Source organism: Tetrao urogallus (genome assembly GCF_951394365.1).
Source record: "Tetrao urogallus genome assembly, chromosome: 2".
Lineage (NCBI taxonomy): Eukaryota > Metazoa > Chordata > Aves > Galliformes > Phasianidae > Tetrao > Tetrao urogallus.
In genome coordinates this window covers 33,216,586-33,238,919 of record NC_136814.1, presented here as the reverse complement: position 1 = coordinate 33,238,919, position 22,334 = coordinate 33,216,586, and the positions used below count along the sequence as shown (strand labels likewise).

The window sequence follows — 22,334 nt, the reverse complement described above, 5'->3', positions numbered from 1 at the left end:
CGAGTGACATCATAAGCAAACAAGCTGCCTTGACTATGCTGTACATAGAATGCTTGAGACAGAACTTAGAGACAAACTGAAAACTCACGTGCACTTCAATGTATTCCTAGAAAGGGATCCTCAAGGTTTGCTGTATGCTGTGTATTCTCGCTTCTTCTTAACTATAAGAGCAACATCGCTTTTCAGCTTATAAACTGCAGACTCAAGTTGTTGGCCAAAATCACTTATCATTTGTGACTGTGTCTCTGTAAAAAGACGTAGCACCTGCAAATTCTCTTCCTGCTAAAACATAATAAAAGAAATTAGTTGGCTCAACTCTCATGTCATTTTTTTACTTATACACCAAAGGCTACCTGAAGGTCTCATGGGTTAACTTATGGTAACTGAGTAAAAGGGAGACAAATGGTAGGACAAACTACTACAGGTTCAAAAACTAAAATTAGGATCATAATTACATGTTATTTTGCCAAGAATAGCATGTACCACAGCTGAAAGGATGTGCTTGGGAGTACAGCTTTGCTCTTTATCCAGGCCAGATGAATTACACCTCTCAGTCTCCTGGCAGCAACATCTAAAGGAGTAAGGTTGGACACCAGCCACTTACATCTGAAGGGCTATGTATTAGCTTCCTAGCTAACTTTAACCTAGTGGCTATATATTTTTAATGTAGGCACAGAAGAGCTCCTGTGACTTGACAACATGTATTGTCCTTGAGCTGTCCATCAAGCAGCCTTGCTCCTAAGCAACCCAAAATTGAGCAGCGGGTTTTAGAAATAAATAGCCTGTAAGCATCTAATATCTTTGTTGATACACAATTTTGTTCTTCAGTTGCAGAAAAAAAAATATACCAAGATCTGAAGAAATACGTCTGCTCTATAATTAAAGTCTCCTAGTATGAGATCAAAAACTTTGATCAGCATCTCCACAGCTGTTATACTAACAATGCACTGTGATTCTGTAAGCTGCAAATTAGGCCACAGTAAGAGGCAATAATGATCAGCTACTAACAAAAGAAACATGTTATGTGTTCTTTAATACTGTCAAGGCCTAAAGTAGTTGTTGGATTAAAGTTCAGATCATGCCACTCCTAACTCAGATGCCAGAACTACTGTGCTTAGAATATTACATTGAGCAAAGTAGTAGATATTGGTTTACTGTGTGTTTTATTTCTTTCCCTTCCCCCCGACAATCACATGAACAGCTTTTTCCTCAGGTAAGGTTCTAAGCCACTGTTGCTTTCTGCCCTGGGTGATAACAGTTCACAACAGTCTAAAGGCCCAAAAAGTTGTTACAAATGTTTCCTAAAGAAATGTCCTAGCCTGTGTTTATGCATGCAGATTTACAGTACTCAATACAAGCTTGCTCAAATGACTGATGGAAGTTGGGATGGCTCTCCAACTCCGAGCCGTGTTTTAGGCTAAATACTTAATGGACCAAAGCAAACTCATGTTTAGGTGTTTCTGTTTCTGTGCAGAGAAACCTTAAGTGGTGAAAACCGTAAGATAATACACCAGTTTATGAGATTTTCTTACCCTGCATAACTGAAGGTTATATAGAGAAGGAAAAATCAGAACAATACAGTGTTACTGGCAAGAGATGGGGCTGTTGAGAAGTAACAGGAAGAGTTACAACACTTGCTAAAAGGTCATGCTGAGAAAGCCAATATTACACAATGAATTCCCCTTGCCAGCTTGAGTAAATAATAGCTTCGTTGTCAAGCAATCTGGAAGATTTGCTGAATAGTGAGCCAACCATGGTCGAGGAGCCAATTTGCATCATTCTGAAGCAACTTTATGAACAAGATGATGACAGCATAACAGCCCAAAAGCACCAAGTAGATACACAACACGCTTGGTTACAGCATGGCTTCCCTGGTAGGCAAACAGTTCTGTAGCAACACGCCCATTTAAGTTTGTTCAGCTCTCTTGGTTTTAACCTGCAAGTCAGACTACAGAGTCTGCAGGCCTAGACAGTACCTCTGGTCCTGTTCAAAACACATGGAAACAATGAGTTTCTCTCCAGAGTAGGAAGCCTACTGTAGCACTACCTCAACAATCCTGCGACTCTGTGATACCTTCATTTTCAAATTCCTCAAGTTTTTAAGACAAAATTCTTTAGAATTGAAGAACAGCCTCAGATGCTTAAACTATTGCAATAAACGGACTTACTGATGGCCTGGAATGCTTCAGCTGAAGGAACTGCTGTCTGACTACACTCATGTTTTGATAGAAGGTCTTAAGGGCCTTGGCAAGTTCTGCATCACACCTGGTCCGATGGCTGCACATCTCTTCAGCATCTCTTGATGACTCAGACTGCTTCATCACCTTAATCACCTTGGTAGGTGACTCAGATTTCTTCTCTAAAATAGAAAAGATTACATTTTATTAATAAACTAAAAGTGATAAATCAGTTCTGAATTTATCGTCGTTGAAAGTAGCAAGCTAATTTCCTTGTCAGAGGAAAAGGAATGCCAGTGAGATATCAATTAACTTCCTGTACAGTCTACGTCCTGGAGCAGTGCGGGTAAGGAAGAACTGTAGCAAAAGCATGCAATACTGAGACAGTTTGTGATGGGCACTGACTTTCACGATGTCCCACGTCCCATTTCTTCAGTTTGTCTTTAAGAAGAGCATTTTCTTCTCTTAAAGCTCTGTTGAGCTCCCTCAGCAGCTCTGTCTCTTGTTCCATCTGCAGCAGTTTCCGGTAGAGTTCAGGCACTTCCATAGCTGCATCCTGTGGTGGTGTTTTTTTGTTTAGAAAACTGCAGTTCAATTAATTATCACCAAATCTTTATTCATTCTGTCTATCAAAAGTACTTGTATGTAGATAAATGGATGTTCCAATGGGGTAATGGAATGTTCTTCAGGATATTGAATTTTGAAAACAAATTTTTCAGTGGCTTCAGATGGACATTTTTTCCTTCGCTAGTTTTACTAATCCTTTAAATAAACATTCATTTATTATTTCTCCAACTGAAAAGTCAATGTTTGATGTCCCGTTGTCATAGAATTTCACTAGCAAAAAAGCAGCAAAAGAATTTCTGCAACTACTAGGGTAATTTAGCTGTATCATCTCTTTCTGAATGTCTGTATGTATTTACATATATAAATACATACATCTGTATTTATACACAGAGAAATACAAATACATAAAAAATACATAATGATGCACTGTGGTGCTCCAGCAAATGTGTACTGAGCAGCTCAGCTGTGTAGTAACTCTCAGCCCCCTGCCAGGCTCTGTCAGCCCAAACAGTGCTCTAGAGTGGTACATTAGGAACACTCAGCATGTATAACAGAGCACTGTGCTCTGCTCAATCAGATGCATCCCTGCAGCCCTTGCTTGTTGCATATTCCCATTAAAAACAAGTGGGCTTCTCAGAAAGTGGTGTCAGTAAGTACACTTACCAGACCAGCATGGCTTGCAGTCAAATCTTTGGGATTATCAATCACAACGGTGCCCTCAGCTGTGAGCAAAAGGCCATCAAGTGAGGAGTCCATCTCCATGCAACCTTCTGCAGCAGAGTAAAGACAGCGCGCTCAGGGCTCAGCCAGCACATGTTCTCTGCTGCTGGTGCCCTTACTGAACATTGTGTGCAATACTTAAGGTGGAAAAAAAAAGTCTCCTCTTAAGCTCTGAATTCACGACAGAGAGCCTTTTCCTTAAAACTTCAACCAAGCTGGAGGTCAGCATCCTCATTTTAAAATGAAATCAGGAAGTCACTAACCATTTTTCATATCCCAAATTAATATTTTACTGAAAAGTGCAAATAACTGAGCTGTTCATCCACCAAGCAAACAGTTCTGCATCCATAATTATGGACAGCATGGTCTGATTCTATCTCCAAACCATCACTGAATATGAAATACGTAACGTACAACTTACAAAAGTGAAAAATTTGGAAAGAAATACCTTGGAGGCCCCATAAATCAACAATTAAAGCGTTTTTCTGTAAATAATTCAGAAATTCATAGGAAGCTTTTAGAGCTGAGAAATGGACTGTTTCTTCTATCTTCAGATTGACGCTTTCCCAGACAGGCTTTGTGTATAAGCACCGGGGAAGATCATAAACTCTATACCTAAAGACATAAAATGCAAGCATAAAAAAAATTAATTAAAACCCAATTTGGTCTCTGAAAAGGCCAGCTATTAAAACAGACACAGAAGTTGAGCAGCAACAATTACTGTAGCATTTCAAGGTCAGCTCTTCTTTCCTGCTTAATAAAGTGCCCTGTGCAGTCATTCAGCACCCACAGGACATGTGGAAATATTACCGTACTTTATTAATGTTCAGTACTTATTGTGTTGACAGGAGCAGTGTGGCACGCTGTCAAAAAAATGCACAAATCTTTAAAATATTCATAATTTCTTCGTTTGCCCTGAGATCTCCAGCTTTCTGCCCATTCTATTCAGTAATCCATGGGGCATTTCTCCAGCTCCACCCCAGCCATTTCTCTGTGGATAACAAAGCCATGAAAATCCTTTTCAACACAAAGTTTTTAAAAATGGGAGTGATTTTTTTAGGCCAACACGACATACCTTCTGTAGTTTCTTAGATTCAAGGTTAAATTCTTACTGCAGCTCAAAGACTCAAGCTTAACAGATAATAGGTTATATGGGCTCACGACTTCCAAAGGAGCAAGGCTAAACGCGCTGTCAGTTTCACCAAAAGCACAAAGTGGCATTATGCTGATGTGGCAGGGAAGTGGTGCAACACAATACCCGATCTGAATGCCTCTTCCCACAGCACCTCGCAGCCATTTGACCCCAAGGCACTCTGCAATGTGAATCTGGAAATCAACCCTTCCTTCCAGCAGCTCCAGCGGATCAATGACCATCTCGTCCTCCCCGAAAAGTCTGCCAACAGAAAGGAACAGCTCAGTGTAAGTGACCTAGGTCATCGATCAACACCAAACGGGTGATAACAGAAAGGAAGGGGACGCTGGGGTTAGAAAGGAGAGCTGCTGTTATGTGACATGAACATGTGGATAATTACCCCTTAGCAGCAAACAAAATGCCAGGTTTATGTGACAGCTGGCGTGCTGTGTTGTTGGTTCTTTTTTAATCCCCTTGCAGATCTCCAAGATAGCAATGTAACCTTCATTATCAGATGTCATGATACACAAAACAGCAGTGCTTGAAAGAGAAAACAAAGAAGCCCAGAAGGACAATATGGACACAAGAACCATTCAAAACAGAGGAGGACTAACCCAAATGTATTTTGCCACATAATTATTTCCTCCCTCAAGTGAAGGAGCCTCAATGTTGACCGTAATGCACCTGAACTAAAAGCAACTCAGTGTGATATGCTAGCTTGCAAATTTCCCGGTGTAAAGGAAGGACGTAAGGACTAGGTGCTGGCATATCAACCTTACTGCAGACATTGCAGAACGACTATCTGGCTCTGGCCATCCTGTGAGATGCCAGATCCATCTGGGAACAGGGACACAGCTGTCAGGCAGCAGGGCTGAGACTGTCAGAAACTCAGTTCCTGGGATCCTCCAGAGCAATTCAGCAAAGACAGAAATTTCTACTGACTGCCCATCATATTATCTAATGAATCTGGAGCTGATCTGCACTCACTTAGACCAGTGAGATCTGTCTCCCTCTTCCTCATTGTGCTCATCATTTCCAGCTTTTATTCCCAGTTAAGCATTTCAGCAGGTGGACTTCCCAAGTTCCCTTAACAAAGAACAACCAACAGACTTCAGGACAGAGGTTGCGGATGGTTACCTCCCATCACTGAAGCACGGAAACAGGTTTATCAGAACGACAGCCTCTTCCAGTCCCTCAGAGTTGAGCAGTTCAGCCCGTTCCTCCAGCCTCATGCGGTACGCCAGTGCCTGCAGCCAAACATGTGCAGATCCCACATGGACAGCTTCCACCGGGTCCCAGAAGGGATCGCTGTCCTGATTCACAGCTGGGTTCTCCCCTTCCAGAAAGCGCTGGTAAAGCTCCTCCATTAGGAACTTCCTGTTAATGAACTTGGCCTTCGACCATACCCACACCTGTGAATGAAGTGACTCAGTCACGGACACAAACAGTAAGACACCCCTCCACCTATTTATGTATGACCAATGTCATACATGACCTATGTATCACCAAGCTACCTCGAAGTTCATATAAACACAGCAGAATGGAGGAGATTTTTGTTACAGACATGTGTACGGAACTTTCACCCACAATAAAAAAGTGTGGGGCTTAAGACTGCTCCAAGGAGAGATCATAGATTGTGTAGAATGGAGATTTCAGAGATTTATTAGAATACAACTACCTTTCATTTTCCTTTCAGCCCAACCAGTATTGCTCATTAATTTGTTTCTTCTGCATTAAGATAATTTTCACTTGGCCTTATTTTCCTTTGCTTCCAGCTTAAATATTATTTGCTCTTACAACTACTACTGAAAATCTAAATAAATCACTCTGCGTGGATTTAGGCTCCTCCTGGTTCCATCACTATGTTTTTAAAGAACACAATAAGAGCATGGCCTCTATGACCTAAGCTTGGTAGAGGCTAATTTTATGCAAGAACAACTGGAAATGCTTTCACAAGAAAGCAACAGCATTACACATTGCAGCTTTGATGGTTTGAAAGATTAATGGACATTGATGATGGCAAAATGAGGATAAGTTACATTATCAAATATTCCTGTAAGCTGACAATTCACGAATTAGAATGTGTAATCAATTATGAGTGTGCTATTAAATACGTGAAGTGAAAATATAAAATTGCTTTTCTTTGTCCATCAGTGGAGAAAAACCTCTTGTTTTAGAACAGACTAATAAAGCTCCCTCCTCCAATATTTAAAAGGTAAAGCATGGTTGCTAAGCAGCCAATGATCAGCTGCAGTTGAGCAGCAGAGCTGAAGGGGTTTCAATGACAAGGATGCGACCTGGTGCTCACCAGTGGCCACCGAGACCCAAGATAAGTGAGATCTTGGCAGTGAGTGCCTTCACTGTGAGGTTCTCCAACAGGTTCTCCCTGCCCTGATACGTGTCAAATGTGCCTGTTTTGCTCCAACAGGAGCACCCCCTGTTGAGAAGTTCGGCAACAGAGAGTTTGAAGGTGGCCAAGCGTACACAGAAATGCCAGGGCAGATCAGCCATTTAGGAGAAGAATTAATACACCTCAGGTATCTCCTGTACATAATACAAGCTACCCAGGAGAATGGCTGTCCCATGAGCAAGCAGTACATCGGTTCCTTCTGAGAAGCAAATAGATCCAGCAATGGCTTGGGAAGAGAGTAATTCATGTATGGTGGTACAGAAAATGGGCATCAAAGAGTGGGAGAGGAGAAGAGCAAAGCTCCATTAGGGCACAGCACAGTACTGCAAGGATTCCACAAGAATGAGCATGCAGCACACATATTCTTTATCTTCTCTTTAAGCCTTTTCTTAGCACATCAGGCTGACTTGTTCTGCCTTCTTACCTGCTGTGTAGTTTCATGTGTCACTTTTACTGTTATTTCCTTTTGTAGGTCATGGCCTCTGGAGTCTGATAAGGCCAGATTTTTCACCTTCAATTCAAATTTGAGGTCCTATTAATTAAAAAAAGTTTACTCAGCACATTCATACCCAAGATACCTTCAGTTATGCAAGTTAGCAATATTTTCATTTAAAAGCAATACCAGAGATTTACATGATCCTACTTAAAGAAGAAATTCTAACCACAAAATTTCTGCAGTGCTTGGATTTGACATCCCTGCTATTTCAAATGTTTGAAATCCATTCGGAATGAGGCTTCCTTTACCTCCCCCACTGACATAGTACTGACAAAGCACTCTGCCATGAGGTTGCACAGAGAAAGCAGAATCTTCATCCTAATCATTGTATTCCCATTTTTCTTCAGGAAACTTCTCCAGAAGCTACATAGTTAGTTTAAATGCTCAGAAGTTATTATTGTCCATTTAGATTGTCCTTGGATCTATCTCATTATTCCAAAGTTACGAACAAGCATGAGGAGGAATTCTCCCTTCTTGGACCTCTTGTTCTCTAAAAAGTACAGAATCCGCCACTGTTTGCATATTTATACAGCACAGTGGTCCTGAAACACTGCTGGCAGCCTGCACTCCCAGATTCACATTTACCCCATGTCTACTCTCTGCCCATGAGATGGTGGGGGAGATTGGGAAAGCGAAAGAATGGAGCAAGTGGAAGCCCAAAAGCAAAGGGAGATGCTCTTACAATTCTTCCTATTCATGCTCAGTAATGTGCAAAACAAGTATGACCCACAGAAGCCAGGGAGAAGCCCTTCTCACCTTCCTCAGCTCCTGGCTCATCTGATTCACCTCCTCCACCAGTGGCATCAGCTTGATGTAGTCATGAAATACAGCCAGGATGCTGGGATCTGCTCTGTCCTGCCCACCGCTCACAGTGCCTTCAAGAGGACATGAACAGGAGAGGTGAGTAGGCTGCCAACCCCTGCAGGTAGCTTTAGAGGGGCACTTGTTCTCAGCCAGAAAACAATGAGAAGCCCCTTGTCAATGCCACTGCCCTTCCCCAAGCTGGACATCCAGCATCCAGCCTGCTCATGTCCCATAGGGAGAGGGGCAGTGCAAGAGCTCACTTCCAGAATCAGACTAAAAAGCTGATCACAGAATCATTAGAGTTGGAAAGACCACTGAGATTATCTAGTCCAACAACCAACCCATCCCTATGATGCCTTCTAACCCATGTCTCTCTGTGCCCCACAGTTCTTGAACACCTCCAGAGATGGTGACTCCATTACCTCCCCTGGTAAGCCTGTTCCAGTACCTCACCACTCTAAGAAGTTTCTCCTAATATCCAACCTGAACTGGAACAACTTCAGGCCTCTTGTCCATCATTTTATCTAGGAGAAGAGGCTGACCCCCAGCTCACTGCAACCTCCCTTCAGGCATTTGTAGAGAGCAATAATGTCTCCTCTGAGCTTCCTCTTCTCCAGACTGAACATGCCCAGTTTCCTCAGCCGTTCCCCAAAAGCCTTGTGCACCAAACCCTCTGCAGCTTCACTGCTCTGGACACACTCCAGGGATCCTATTAGAAAGTGGGCTTCAGGCAGAGGATTTTGCTGTACGTATATTTGGAGAACTGGCTCAGCCCAGACTGAACACCTACAGCTTTGGTGACACAGCTGAACATGAGGCACAAGATTCCCTCAGAACAGCCAGTTACACCCAGGTGCTCAGATAAGCATTCACTGCACCCCTCACTGTGCGAGTGAGAGCAATGCCATGGAGCATCAGGCATCTTAACTAAGTCCTCTGTGTGCCCTCAGCTTTCCCAGAGCCACTCATCACAGGCACTGGGTTGCATCTCAGACAAATATCTGGAGGCAGCAGCATGATTATACCGACTGCTCTCTGGTGCTGAACAACTACTGCATGCTTCTGTGGGGATGGAGTAACTAAGAGAGAAATCTGAGAGCCACTTAATAACTCAAAATGGTCGGGCAGATTAGCACACAATTACAAACAACACGCAGCCCCAGTTTCTTTAAGAATGATAAGTACCTGAATGTGGCATATCTACAGTAAATACTCTCTGGATGTTAGGATTGTCTATTTCATATTTACAAATCAAACATTTTACTGGACTAAAAATATTAAAATGGCTTGCAGGAAAGTCTCATTCTGAGACAAAGGGCAAATGCACACATTACTATTTAGGAACACAACAGTATAAACAAGTAACAGCTACTAGACAAGCCTTCATGAAACAACATTCAAACTTGTAAAAGAAACTTAAACAAAATACAGTTCTCTTTCTATTGCAAGCAGTAGATAGGTATCAAGCAATTAGCATGACTCATGTCTGCTTCCATGCAAAGCACTGCACAATCTCCAGCCCACAGCAAGAACAGTGTGCGAGGTGCAGAAGGACAAGGCAGATTTGGAAGATGTCTGCACATGATCCAAGGTGATGAAACGTGAGTCCCCCAGAATAAGGTCACCCCATGCACAAGCAGTGATGCTTACCGAGTTTATCCACACCGAAACCTTCCGCTGCTGCCAACTCAGATTGAAAGAAATCGTAGTCATATCTGCTCAGGTCCTCCTCTGTTCTTTGTGCAGGTGGTCCGACATAGAGGTAAGTGCTGTTCGATCCCAAAATAACACGATCCTGAAAGGTTTAGACAAAGGATGCCCCAAAGTCAGGGATACAACATGTCAAGTGTCACCGCATTCAGTGGTCAGTAGTGGATTTCTTCTTCTGTGAAAGAAGAACAGACTACACCTTCACCAAAGTACAGTAAGAGTTATTATTTCCACAAAGTCCTCTGGCAAGGACTGATTAACTACGCCTTTGTTTGAGGTGAGCATGGACCCAGCTAAGATTCATTTGATGCCTGTTGATTCAGGTCTGTTGTGTTCACCATGTAGATATGTGCATGTGATTTTGGGCTAATGATTAAAAACAAGAAATTGCTTAAGACTTCCACAAGAAGGGCACAGAAGTTATCTGCATCTGTACCAAAAAAGTCATTCTGAAGCAGAACAAAGATTCTGATGTCCTTCAGAGCAAGACTGCTTCATTGGACTGATTTTAAATGAATAAGTAAACAAAATTTACCTTCCCTTAGATTCTGCTGGAAGACACAATGCTCATTCTAAACCTTTGGTTTGGATTTGTGTTTTTTCCCTTCAGAGTTTTATATTCAAAGAAGATACTCACCGAGTGCTGCAGCTCTGTTTCCCCTGTGATGGTCACTCCATTCACAACAACCTTGCACTTATCCCATGGCACCAGGGTAACTCTGCCATCAGCATTTGTAAACGTTGCATGTTTGTCCAAAATGCTGAAAGACGTTAAATTTTCTTGTGATTCACTTCTTGTTTTCAATTTGAGAACCATCATAGAACACTAAATCATAATTTCAAAGATGATACATTTGGGCTGCCACTCAAGAGGCAGAGGGGCTTTGTTCTGAGTGCCCATTTGGCTTCACATCTTTGCCATTACAAGAATGGCAGTTCCTAGAAACATAAGCAGCTCATTAGTCATATGCTACAGCCTTTCACTTCCCATAAAAAGTTCAAAATAATCATGTCCCATGTTTATGCAGTTTTTATTTTATTTAAGAAAATGTAATAAAAATAAAAATTAAAGAACTCCAAAAAGCAAGAGGATCACAATAGCAAATTTCTTGTTTTCTATTCGTTAGCGTACTTACCCCAAACCTCTTAGGATTATAGCATTTGAGGCTGATTGACCAACATCACAAGTACCTTAAAAAAAAAAAGAAAAAAAAAAAAAAAGAAAGAGGCATTTTCCAATATAAATTGTATGCAGTTTACACACCAATATGTAAAGAGTGCTGAAGTTTTTTGCATTCCTTTTTATCTTTTCTTCTTTGAAAAGCAATTGAAGAGCTATGCCTTTCACCCTAGTGTTACTACTTGAATATGACAATATAGTCAGTTATTCTCTCTTTAGAGACAAGACTCGATCATGAGAAACAAAAAGGATTTACTCCATGTGGCCTCTGGGTCAATGCATAAAAATAATTACAAATGTATCTGGGAGCCCTCAGTAACTCCTGGGCTACACTATCAGCAAATGATGGAGAAGCACATCCAGACTAAATACCCCATGTACCAGATCCACAAATATCATATCTTATTTCTTTTAACTGTAGCCCTAAGTCAGGGGAAAAACCAGCAAATAACAGCCTACACAGGAGTGGATGCTCAGGCAATAAGGAGGAAGGCAGGAGGAACATGGTTAGTGTTGGATCATTGGCTAGCAAAATGAGGGCTCATATTTTCAAATTAACATTCTTAGGGGAAGAAGTGGACAACATCCAACAGACTTGGATGTTATGACTTACTTTTCTATTGTAAATGACTTATTTCTCTAGTGCATCATAGCATTTTTTGCAATAGAAACACTTCTCACAGTAAAATTCCTCAGCTTGCTCAAATCTCCAAAGGAGCACATATTTAATAGTGAAAAAAGTTGCTAAGAGCTTAAGGAATAAAGAAAATAATCCTGACTCAAACAGTTGAATTTCCTAGTGTGACTAGTCTGTTATGTCAGAGTGGAAGCACAGAAAACACTATTAATATGTTGACTTCAGGACTTTAAAAAACATTTACCATCCTGAATGAAATGCTTGAGAACCCATGAAAGCTGAGGATCTTCATTGATATTCAGGAGATATGGGAACTTCTCCATCATCCACCTCTCCTGTGCAAGAATTGAGAAATATATAATTTCAGTGGGTGAATCTGAAAGCTTGAAATAACAGCTAATGTTACACGTAGAGGTCCAGTTTTGGGTGTTTTTGGTTTTGTTTTTTTTTGTGTGTGGTTTTTTGCTTTTTTTTTTTTTAACAAGAAAAATCACCATACAGCAGTTTACTTGAGAACATTCCTCCCCTCCCCCAAATATAAATGTCAAACACTGAAGAGGATTGCATTCTGATACATATTCATAGCCTCCAAGTTTATAATATAACTGGCTTTAAAGGGAAAATCTTCAGTTCTTTTTGTCGAGGACTCTGAAATGACACAAATCAGAGTTAACTTGACATAGCTCAGTGCATTCACTGACACATTTTATTTAAGTAATGATTCCTTAAAACTGCAAACTAAAAGTCAGAAGCTATAATGTACAACTGGTGGTAGAAGCAGACAGACTACTCTGTTATCTTAACTCACGCAAAATTCAATATGGTATCGTGGAGCCACAACCAAGGACTAAATTATCATTAGTTTTCCCAAGCTAAAAAGAAGGTTGTGTTGGGGCATTGCTGGCAGAGAAGTGTATGAACTTATCTGAAGCATGTGGACAAATCTTAAAGATTACAAGACAGGAAAAAACATCAAACTAAAAAGACTGGAGTTTAAGGCATCTGGAACCATGATGCTGGGACACTGGCCTGCGTCATAGCAGAGTACTGCTGCTCCCACTCCTGCCGGGCCTCTTCCAGCTGAGCCTCCCATGTCATCTGTGTGCTCCGTGGCCGCCCCTCACTCTCAGCCAGCAGTTGCAGCTCTGCTGAAGAGAAACAGCTTGAACCTAGGTGTCTCAGGTGAAACCTCATCAAAAGAACTTGCAGATACCAGTCGACTGCGTGCTTCCATCTCTTCTCTTAGCTCTGATGTTTGTCTATTCTCACCTTGCTATAATCCCTAAAGCTGAAATACTTTCCACCCCCGCCTGTTGCTGTTGTGTCCTTATTTAGACTTGTTTGAGGCTTTCACCTTGAGCAAACCATCAACACCCGATAAGGGGTCTGACTGTGAGCAACGGCATGTTCCTGCACCAGGGATGCAAATGAAAGCAGGGACTCTTTCTCAAAGGCAGAGCTAACGTTTTTTTAAATTATTTTTTTAAAGCAGCATCTGTTTTGATAATGTCTGGGGGGAAAAAAACAGCCCATATCACAGCTATCAACTGCTGCTTACAACCAAGAGGCAGAAATACAACGGTGCTGTTAGGCTGTCTAAACAAAGCAGAGGGTGAACTGAGGGTGCAAGAAGAGCGTGCCCTTTGTGGGGCTGCCCATCTAGGACAAGGTGTTTGGCAGGTGCCATTCTCAAGTCTCAGGGACACAGAGTCCTAATCAGACAGAGGAGGGCTGCTACCCGCACACATCCTCCTGTCAGGGTTAATACAGGCCTCCAACACTTTGTGTCCTCTTCTCTTCCCACATCTCAGCTTGTGATTCTGAACTACTTGGAATGGTACAGCGGGGTCAGCATTTTATAAATGCTTGGACTGCCTCTGTCCCTCTGATTCATAGAATCATAGAATCAAAGGTTGGAAAGGACCTACGAGATCATCTAAGTCCAAGCATCCTCCCATTACCCTTGCTACCACAAGCCACTATACCATATCTCATAGCTCCTCATACAAACACCAATTGACAAAATGACATCAATTTTTAAGAAATTCACCTGTGGACCTATGTCAGCTTAGTTCCCACTGTACTGCTTCCACATCACAGGTTACCAAAAAAGGTCTACTAGCGTTTTGGGAACTCAAAATCTATTCGTTACCTGTAGCTGTATTTATGCTGAAATACATACGTGCTTCATCAGATATCGTTCTCCCTGCGCTCCCGAACTCAGCCATTCTGGACAATAGTTTGTTATTTTCAGCTTTCAGCTCTCTTATCAGCTTTTTGGTAGGGCTTGCATTTACCACTGCTTTGTTCCTGATCTTTTTTGCCCTTTTCAATATGAAAACACATAAAAGACAAAACAAAAACAAAACCACGGTCTCAGCAAGGGACAAGATTTTTTGGTAAACATGGCTTTTTTTCTCCCTCTTTTGTTATTTTCCCTGTTCAGAAATATCTCATGCAGCTCTGGAACTTTAGAAGCTAAAAAGAATCTGATGGAAAATTTGCCCCTGGGCTGAAAGCATCTGACATGCTCTCTCCTACTGCTACAGCAATCACAGAGCTACCACTCTGGTTTTGCCCCTGCCAGCCCAGTACAATCCTCCCCTTCTCCATCTAACCCTATCATGCACACGAGAAAGCAATTCAGCTGCTTGCAGAACTGAAGTTCTGCTCAGCAGAACTGAAGCGCTGGGAATAATAAATCTCCCACTCCTGACACCTGCTGGCAGGCAGACTGCTGTGGGAGCAAGATCTCTGAGCTGCAGACAAAGCCCAACTGAAAAGATTGCAAAGAGAGATTTCCAGTCCTGAGTCTGAGAAAGGAAAGGAGGAGAACAGGAGCCACCTACTTCAGAAGAGAGACTGAGGGAAACAAATAGCTTCCTTTGTCATACAATTCAGTTTTTAAAAAATGTGTTATTCATGAATAAGAATGAAAAATAATCTCCTAAAATGCTGCTCTAGGTTATTCACAGATTCACTCCTCCACCATTCTGAGCCGTTGATCAATTAGAATTGGTACCTTCTGTCATTTTGCCCAACCATCTGACTGCAATTTGTACCAAGACCAGAGAGGAAAACATTATAGAAGTGCACCTTTCAGCGTATCTTAAGGTTGACAAAGTTTCTTCATAGCAGATGTCTGCTGGACTCAAGGCTGCAATCTGCAAGCATATAAAAGTATTTACTGCCCTTAGATTTTGAATGATGTTTAAGTAATTATAAATAATTCCAAAAATCAGAAAAAGATTCACATGGGAAAATATACCGCTAAGTCCTGAAACATAGACGGAGAGTCCTAGAAATCTATCTGAAAATGTACTCTCTAACATTTTTGCCAGAAATGAAAAGGCAAGATGAGAAAATATAGGTGGTTTAAAAAAAAAACCAAAAAAACAAGTAACTAAGGTGTCAAAATCCTACTGCTTGCAGCTCAACTCAACAATCTCAGAAATACTTCAATAGTTCCTGTACAAGTAACAGTTGTAGAATGTCCTCAAATCTGTTCACATCATCATCACTAAACTAAGAAAGGTAATATTACAAGGAACTCAGTTAAACATGCAACATCTGGTCCACAATACAAACAATGATCTCAGAAATTGGGAAAAAATATTGAATAGAATCAATTTACCATGATTGTCCTGCTGTTCCCCCCAAGAGCAGATTGCAAGAGTTTAGTCAGCACTGAGTCCCTGTACGGGATATGCAGCACTTTCTTTCCTGTTGCTACCTCAGCCAGAGCACTACAGGAAAATAAAGGGTTGAACAAAAAGGGATAAACAACAGAAGTGTACATATAAAGGCAATTTTAGGAAATAAAAGACAGCTAGATCAGATACTGCAGCAGATGCATTATGGAAAATAAAAAAAAAACCAAAAAACAACAACTCTCATTCATACATAACTTCAGTAATTTATTGTTAAGAATTTCATACTAAAAGAACTGCTCTGAATGGCTCAGTTCAGAGTTTCAGAAGAGCCTGGACATATGGCTCACTGAGCAGTGGTCCTGTCAGGCTGCTTCACCTCTGCCACTGCCTAGAAAACACTCACAGGGCATGAAGCCTGGAAAAACAACAAAGTAAATGAAGAAATATTTTTGTTTCCATGTGCTTATCATTAAGTACTTCTATCCACACGGCAAGGAAGATCTCAATGGAGAGACAGGTTGTTTCATACATAGAAATTTGTTTTCTACCTCACAGACAGGGACATTAAAAAATATTGACTACCTGATGACATTCCCTAGTGTAGTTAGGCTTAGATTTACACGTGTTCCTTCCTTCAATCTGTCTTTTTCAGATCCTGATGATTTTTGCCTTTCACTTCCTGCCAGGTCCACCAGATTGATAACTGACTGTTTAGTGATAGCTTCATCTAGGAAAATCTGTTAAAACACATCATCAACACATAAGGAAAGGTCACCAAATCAGTGCTTCAGATACCATCAAATTACAGAAAAGGATACCCTGTGCAGATTCTCAGAGCATTGTGATGTTTTATTTACCAACACTGGCACACTCCAGAGCAGCAGTGATGAACTGCGTGTGTCAAAACTGCAAGCAGTCATGGCTGGCCCAGCAACCTGGGGAGAGGAAACCTGACACATACTCACCCACTTGCTCTGTGGTAGCAGAGGTAAGAAACACAGAGGAAGCAGTGCCTTCACGCTACCTGTTTGAATTGGATTGTGATAACCATGTGGGATCGACTGCTGGAGGCATTCATGGTGGTCGTAGCTGTTGTTCTCATCTTATTCCCCTGATCCATTAACCTCTCAATCTGTGCGTAATTATCACAAGGCACCAGCTTCAAACCATCCACATAAAAACCTTGCTGCTGGTCTTCTCTAATCTTCAGCCCTCCAGGCTTCCTAGTCTTAGATAGCAAGTCTATTACCTGTGGAGAGAGATTTATAGTTAAAATATTCTACTAAAATAAGAAAAGAAAATATTATTCCTAGTAAAGATAGAATAATTAAAAGAAAAAAGACAGGATACAGCTGGCCACGTGGTAGCTGTTTTAGCTTCACCACATCTAGAAACTCATTCCCAAAGAGTTCCACTTTGCAGGAAAGTTTAATCTATATTGCAAGTTCACAACTGGAGACTTAAGATGTCTGCAAAATTATTTAATTAGTTGTTATGAGAAGTTTAAAAAAGCTTATTCGACGGACTGTTTGTTTTCCTGTGTTTTCATTTTTTCCCTCTCTTTCTTGTCCACTGCATCAAATCTGACTGAAATTGGCCAGATGTCCCTAAACTAATGAGGAGAATGGCTCAGGGGAAAAAATTTCACAAACAAGTGGCAAAAATGCATAACTCTTAGAAGGAAAGTTACAAATGCAATCCTCTGAGACATACATCATCTTCAAAACAACCTCCTTCCCAACAGGTTACCCATTTGCAATTGCTAACATCTCCTATGCCTGCCAGTACAAGAAGATAACATGAAGAGAGAAAGGAAAACAATGTAAATAAAAAAGTCATCTCTTTAATCACTTTTTTTTTACTTCAAAAAGCAGCCAAATACATAAAGGAGAAAAGAAGTGGTGTGCAGAGCAGCCAGGGATGCTGCTCGCAAGGGGCTATGGTGGCAGCTAAGGCCTTCTCCCTAATTCATTGCTGGCTTTGCTGCACAGATTCCCCTTGAACTGCCACTGTATGGAGAAATGTGACCCCCCTCCTCCCAAGGCTCCTACAAAGGACAGTGCTGTATCAGGAGCCCAGTTTTGGTCTGAGATATACCCAGTGTACCTCTCACTGTCCCATTCCAGTAGCTGGAAAGCAACATAACTTATGAACCTGAGAAGACCTGCTACCAGACCCTCATGTAGCTCAACAGCAAAAAGATGCGGCTGGGCCCAGATACTGCCCACATGCATGAGTCATCATGCCCAGTAGGGTCATGTAAGGACAACAAAAAGTACACAGAAAATACATAAATTTACACAGAAAACTAAGATTTGCTAGTAACAGAACTGAGTGAGATCATTACCTGTTCATTATAGATTTCCAGCATGCTGAAAGTAATCTGTTAGGATAAGAAGTAAAAAAGGTAAAATGCATTTGAAAAAAATCCTTGGAATGGATTTATTTGTCCCATTGTAAAAATAACGCAGGTTACCTGGATCAAAACCTCCCTTCATCCCAACCCATTGTGTCATTTTAATTCAATCAACTATTTATCAGATATGTAACATTTGATCGCAACTGTGCTTCCTCTCCAGTATTTTTTAATTTATCTTTGCATATATAATCCTTGTTGCTTAGGTAGGCTATATCACAAGATGCATTTCAATAAGCATCCAGATAAGAATAGTTAAGATCAAACATTAATTTTTGACAGAACTATTAGCTGGCAAGGTGACAGGGAGCTTCTAGGAAGTCTAGCAGAGGGCCAGAAAGACGATGAAGGGCCTGGAGCGTCACCCTTATGAGGAAAGGCTGAGAGACCTAGGACTGTTCAGTCTGGTGAAGACTGAGTGGATCTTATTATTGTTTACAAATATCTAAAGGGCACATGTCAAGTGGATGGTGCCAGGCTCTTTTCAGTGATGCCCAGTGACAAGAAAAGGGACAACAGGCAAAAACTGTAACACAGGATGTTTCATACAAACAGAAGGAAAAACTTCTTTACTTTGAGGGTAGAAGAGCACTGAAACAGGCTGCCCAGAGAAGCTGTAAAGTCTCCTTCTCTGGAAATATCCAAGACTCACGTGGACGTACAAGCTACTGTACAAATTACTGTAGGGAACTGCTTTAGCAAGGCGGTTGGACTTGGTGATCTTCAGAGGTCCCTCTGATCCCTATGATTCTGTGAACTTCTCATTCAACATTTGTATAGGATTCACTAAAGTTTGCACAGCAATTTGTTCCATATACCCACTGTTTCTAATTTTACTAATCTGAATTTAAAGTCTTTAGAGTATAGTCTGGAAAGATCTTGGAAATAAATTGCAATTTGTGCTAATCTCACCTGGTACTGCTTGTTCTTTTCCTGACTGTGGATTGCTTTGCAGAGCTCTTCACACACACTGGGAACCAGTCCTCTGTTTGCACCATACCCAATCATGGAGTAGCTCTTCCCAGAGCCGGTCTGGCCATATGCTAGAAGAGTTGCATTGTAACCCTGCCAGGCACTCTGCAGCACTCCTTGGCCAAGATCATGAAAGACTTCTCTCTAAAAAATGATCAAATACACCATCATCAAAGGCGAACAGGAAAATCCACACACAAGTGCTGCTATCTGGTAGGAGTGTCCCTACTCAAGAGTTTAAACAAATGGTCAGTATTTACAAACACACCTAAGAATAGAGAGTTCTTAGGTGAATAGAGAAAAGAAATGTAATTAAAAAGTAGATAATGCTTCAAAATGATAAATAGAGAGATAGCAATCAAATGCATTCATAAAATGACAGAACGTCCCAAGATGGAAAGAACCCACAAGGATCATTTTGTTGACCATTTGTTGTTGATCATTTTCCACACTCTCGAGTGCTCCACTCCAGACCGCCAAAAATGCAAACATTACGTCTGCCCTGGGCAGCTCGTTCTGTGCAATCCACCCTCTGGCGCAGAACCTGTTCCTAACCCCTACCTATCCCTCCCCTGACACAGCTCCATGCTGTTCCCTTTGGCCCTGTCACTGTCACCAGAGCCCTGTGAGGAGCTGCAGCTGCCATGAGGCCTCCCTTCAGCTCCTCTGCTCTGGGCTGCGAAAACCCAGAGGCCTCAGCTGCTCCTCACACAGCCTGCCCTACAGACCCCTTCACCACCTTCATAGCCCTCCTTTGGTTACTTTGTGATAGTTATACATCCTTCTTACATTGTGGTAGCCAAACCTGCACAAAGTGCTCAGCTGGAACGTTAATCGCAATGAAAATAAAGAAAACAAAATAAGATAAACGGCTGGTTTACAATTGCGTATTACTTACATCTGCTGTTAGTTGGCTCCTTGAATAAAATCTTACCTGGCCTGCATAACTGTTAGATCCCGCTGAGATGAGCATGCCGTTCTCATCCTTTAGAAAGCCACTGTGAGACCAATAGGCCAGGTCAAACGTGAAGGTTTTCACGTGCCCTGGGTTCCTAGGATCATAGATGCTTGTACTGTTGGAGTCCATAGAAATCACACACCTACTTCCTGCGTCCTTCTCTCTCTGTATCAAAATCATAATTGCTGTGTCAAAATATAAGCAGTCATCCACTAACGTCATGTTTTAGTCTGGATTTAGTGGCTGTCAAAAGCAAAACAGATTTGCTTCAATTCTCCCTCATGTTACAACTTGAACTGAATACTTTCACCAACTTGAGCTTTTTTAATGAAAAAAAACTCATACTTCTGTCAATTATCTGTGATAACTCAGTGAAACATCTTTACTAAAGCACGTCCTGACAAATGCCCTTTTGACAACAGCCTATAGCTCTATTCATGCTCAAAATCCTTTCATGAATATCTCCTACTGTTTCCTGACCATAGAATCTGCCATTGCATCTTTTTCATTCTGCTTTCTGAGAGGTGAGAATATTACAGAGGAAGTCAGTGTTCTACTGGAATTTTCTTTGGGGTCAAGGCCCCAAGGGTACAGACGCATAATTTAGCTTCAGCTTTTAGCTGCCATTTTAGCAGGAGTCTCAGCCATTTTTTCAGCAAACAAAAACAAGAATCCTTAAGAAATGTACTTTCGTGTAGAAAAACTTTGTAATTGCTCTATTCAGTGATAAGCAGCACAGAATAATCCCCGGGAAATTTTGATCTTGTTTACAGTAAGGCCTGCTGTGCAATTTCTTAGGAAGAATGCTTCTCTACATCCCCTAAGGCCTTCTGCTTACATCCACCGCAATGCTGTACCACAGCTTTCTCTTACAGGCTCCCCAAGGCCCTCTGGAACCACAGCCACTACTTCCCTGAGATAGACTAGCAGACATCTGCAATTCTGTCAGATGACTCCATTGCTCACCAACACACAAGAAGCCACTTTGTCTTTATAAAACTGCAGTCTCCTCCGTTCCTCCTCATTGTTAAAAAAAAAAACACATATGGCACGTACACTGGATATTCCTCTCCATTATATGCGACATTATCTCTTCCACTCTTGCCTTCACATACTGATTGCGAGTCAGCACAAAATAAACCAAATAAAATCTATTGTCTCCATTTCATTATACTGCAGTCTTTATCCTGTTAGGCTCTTTGTTTTCTCAGACTGTTAGAAAAAAATGATTTAAAAAATCCCAGAGCTTGCTTTTGCTGCCATTTCTCTCTGTCCTTCAATGTTCTGAAATCTCATTCATTATTATGCCAACACTCCCATTCTTTTTAAACTCCCTGGGCAATCTGGGAGTTTAAGCTTCCAAGAAATGCAAATTGAATGTAAGTATGAATTAATAATAAGATTAATAATCTTATTCTTATGAATTCTAATTATTTATTATATTAATATAATATATATTTATTAATTAAATATTAATATATTAATATTAATTAATATAATATTAATATAATTATATTATAATTAATTCTTATGAATTAATAATAAGATTAATAATAAGAATGTAACTGAATAAAAATGGAGAAAAACATTTTAACATTTAAAAGGGTTAAAAATCTCATAAAATAAAAATCACTGGAAGAAGCCTTTAGGAAGTTATTAAATCTCATGCCAATTTTCTTGTATTACCATAGCTTTCTTTTTTGTGCCAAAGCACTGCCAAGTGAGAGTAATTCAGCTGAGCTGATTATAAAATAAAAGAGGCTACAAATTGTTGCTAAAATTGTGCGTTCTCATTCATTGTATTTTCATACAAAAATAGTACCTAAGTATAAAGAAGTATCATAAAATGTTGCTGAACAATCTCCACCAACAAGTCAGTCAATTCTATCTGATCAGGAATCCAAGCACATTATAGTTTTGTGCACTACACAGAGCAAATGCTCAGTTTGAAGTCTTTTCTTTCCCTGTTACAGTATTAAAGTTCAATCTTTTGCCCATTTTCTGAGCTACTCGCAGGATGTAAAATGTACATCTAAAAAATATTCTCATAACTTCCCCTCCTCATCCTCTTCAATCATATGTACATTGTAAATAAAATTTTAAAAAATATCCAGAGTAAATAATTACTAACCTGACTGAAAGGTCTCACTCGAACTGCCACTTTCACACCGTCAACATTTGGCATTTTTTAAGCAGCATTCAGTCATGAATGCTTCCAAGAAGCAAAATATTAAAGAGCATGCAGCTACTTCTCTAGAATGTCCTGTTCTGAGACAGAAAAGTCATGGCCCCGAAAGAAATTTCTTTTACACGCTTAGTCTATTATTAATACATTCATTCATTATGTACAAGGTGTTAGTTAACCAATAAATTATTTCTTAAAGTAACCGTAGTAGCTTTTACTAATCGAAAAGTTTAATGTCAGGTTCCACCATTTTGTAGTCTTCAAAGTTGCATCCATATATAAATTAACATACATAAAAAATAATCCATTGTCTAAAA

The 22,334-nt window shown here is 40.7% G+C and overlaps 1 protein-coding gene across 1 annotated transcript; it reads right to left on the bottom strand.

The window, feature by feature from the left end:
- Window positions 1-120: 120 nt before the first annotated feature.
- On the bottom strand, window positions 121-19,961 carry LOC306958714 (kinesin-like protein KIF28; the record flags this gene model as incomplete). The annotated part of the gene is made up of 22 exons (XM_079550306.1): window positions 121-279; window positions 2,169-2,359; window positions 2,583-2,733; window positions 3,408-3,466; window positions 3,913-4,079; window positions 4,723-4,857; window positions 5,734-6,008; window positions 7,431-7,538; window positions 8,259-8,352; window positions 9,932-10,101; window positions 10,654-10,777; window positions 11,153-11,207; window positions 12,078-12,168; window positions 12,863-12,981; window positions 14,016-14,158; window positions 14,930-14,997; window positions 15,468-15,579; window positions 16,069-16,223; window positions 16,511-16,735; window positions 17,834-17,869; window positions 18,815-19,018; window positions 19,809-19,961. The coding sequence occupies 22 exons, from the start codon at window positions 19,959-19,961 to the stop codon at window positions 121-123; spliced, it is 2,994 nt and encodes a 997-aa protein (XP_079406432.1).
- Window positions 19,962-22,334: the final 2,373 nt, after the last annotated feature.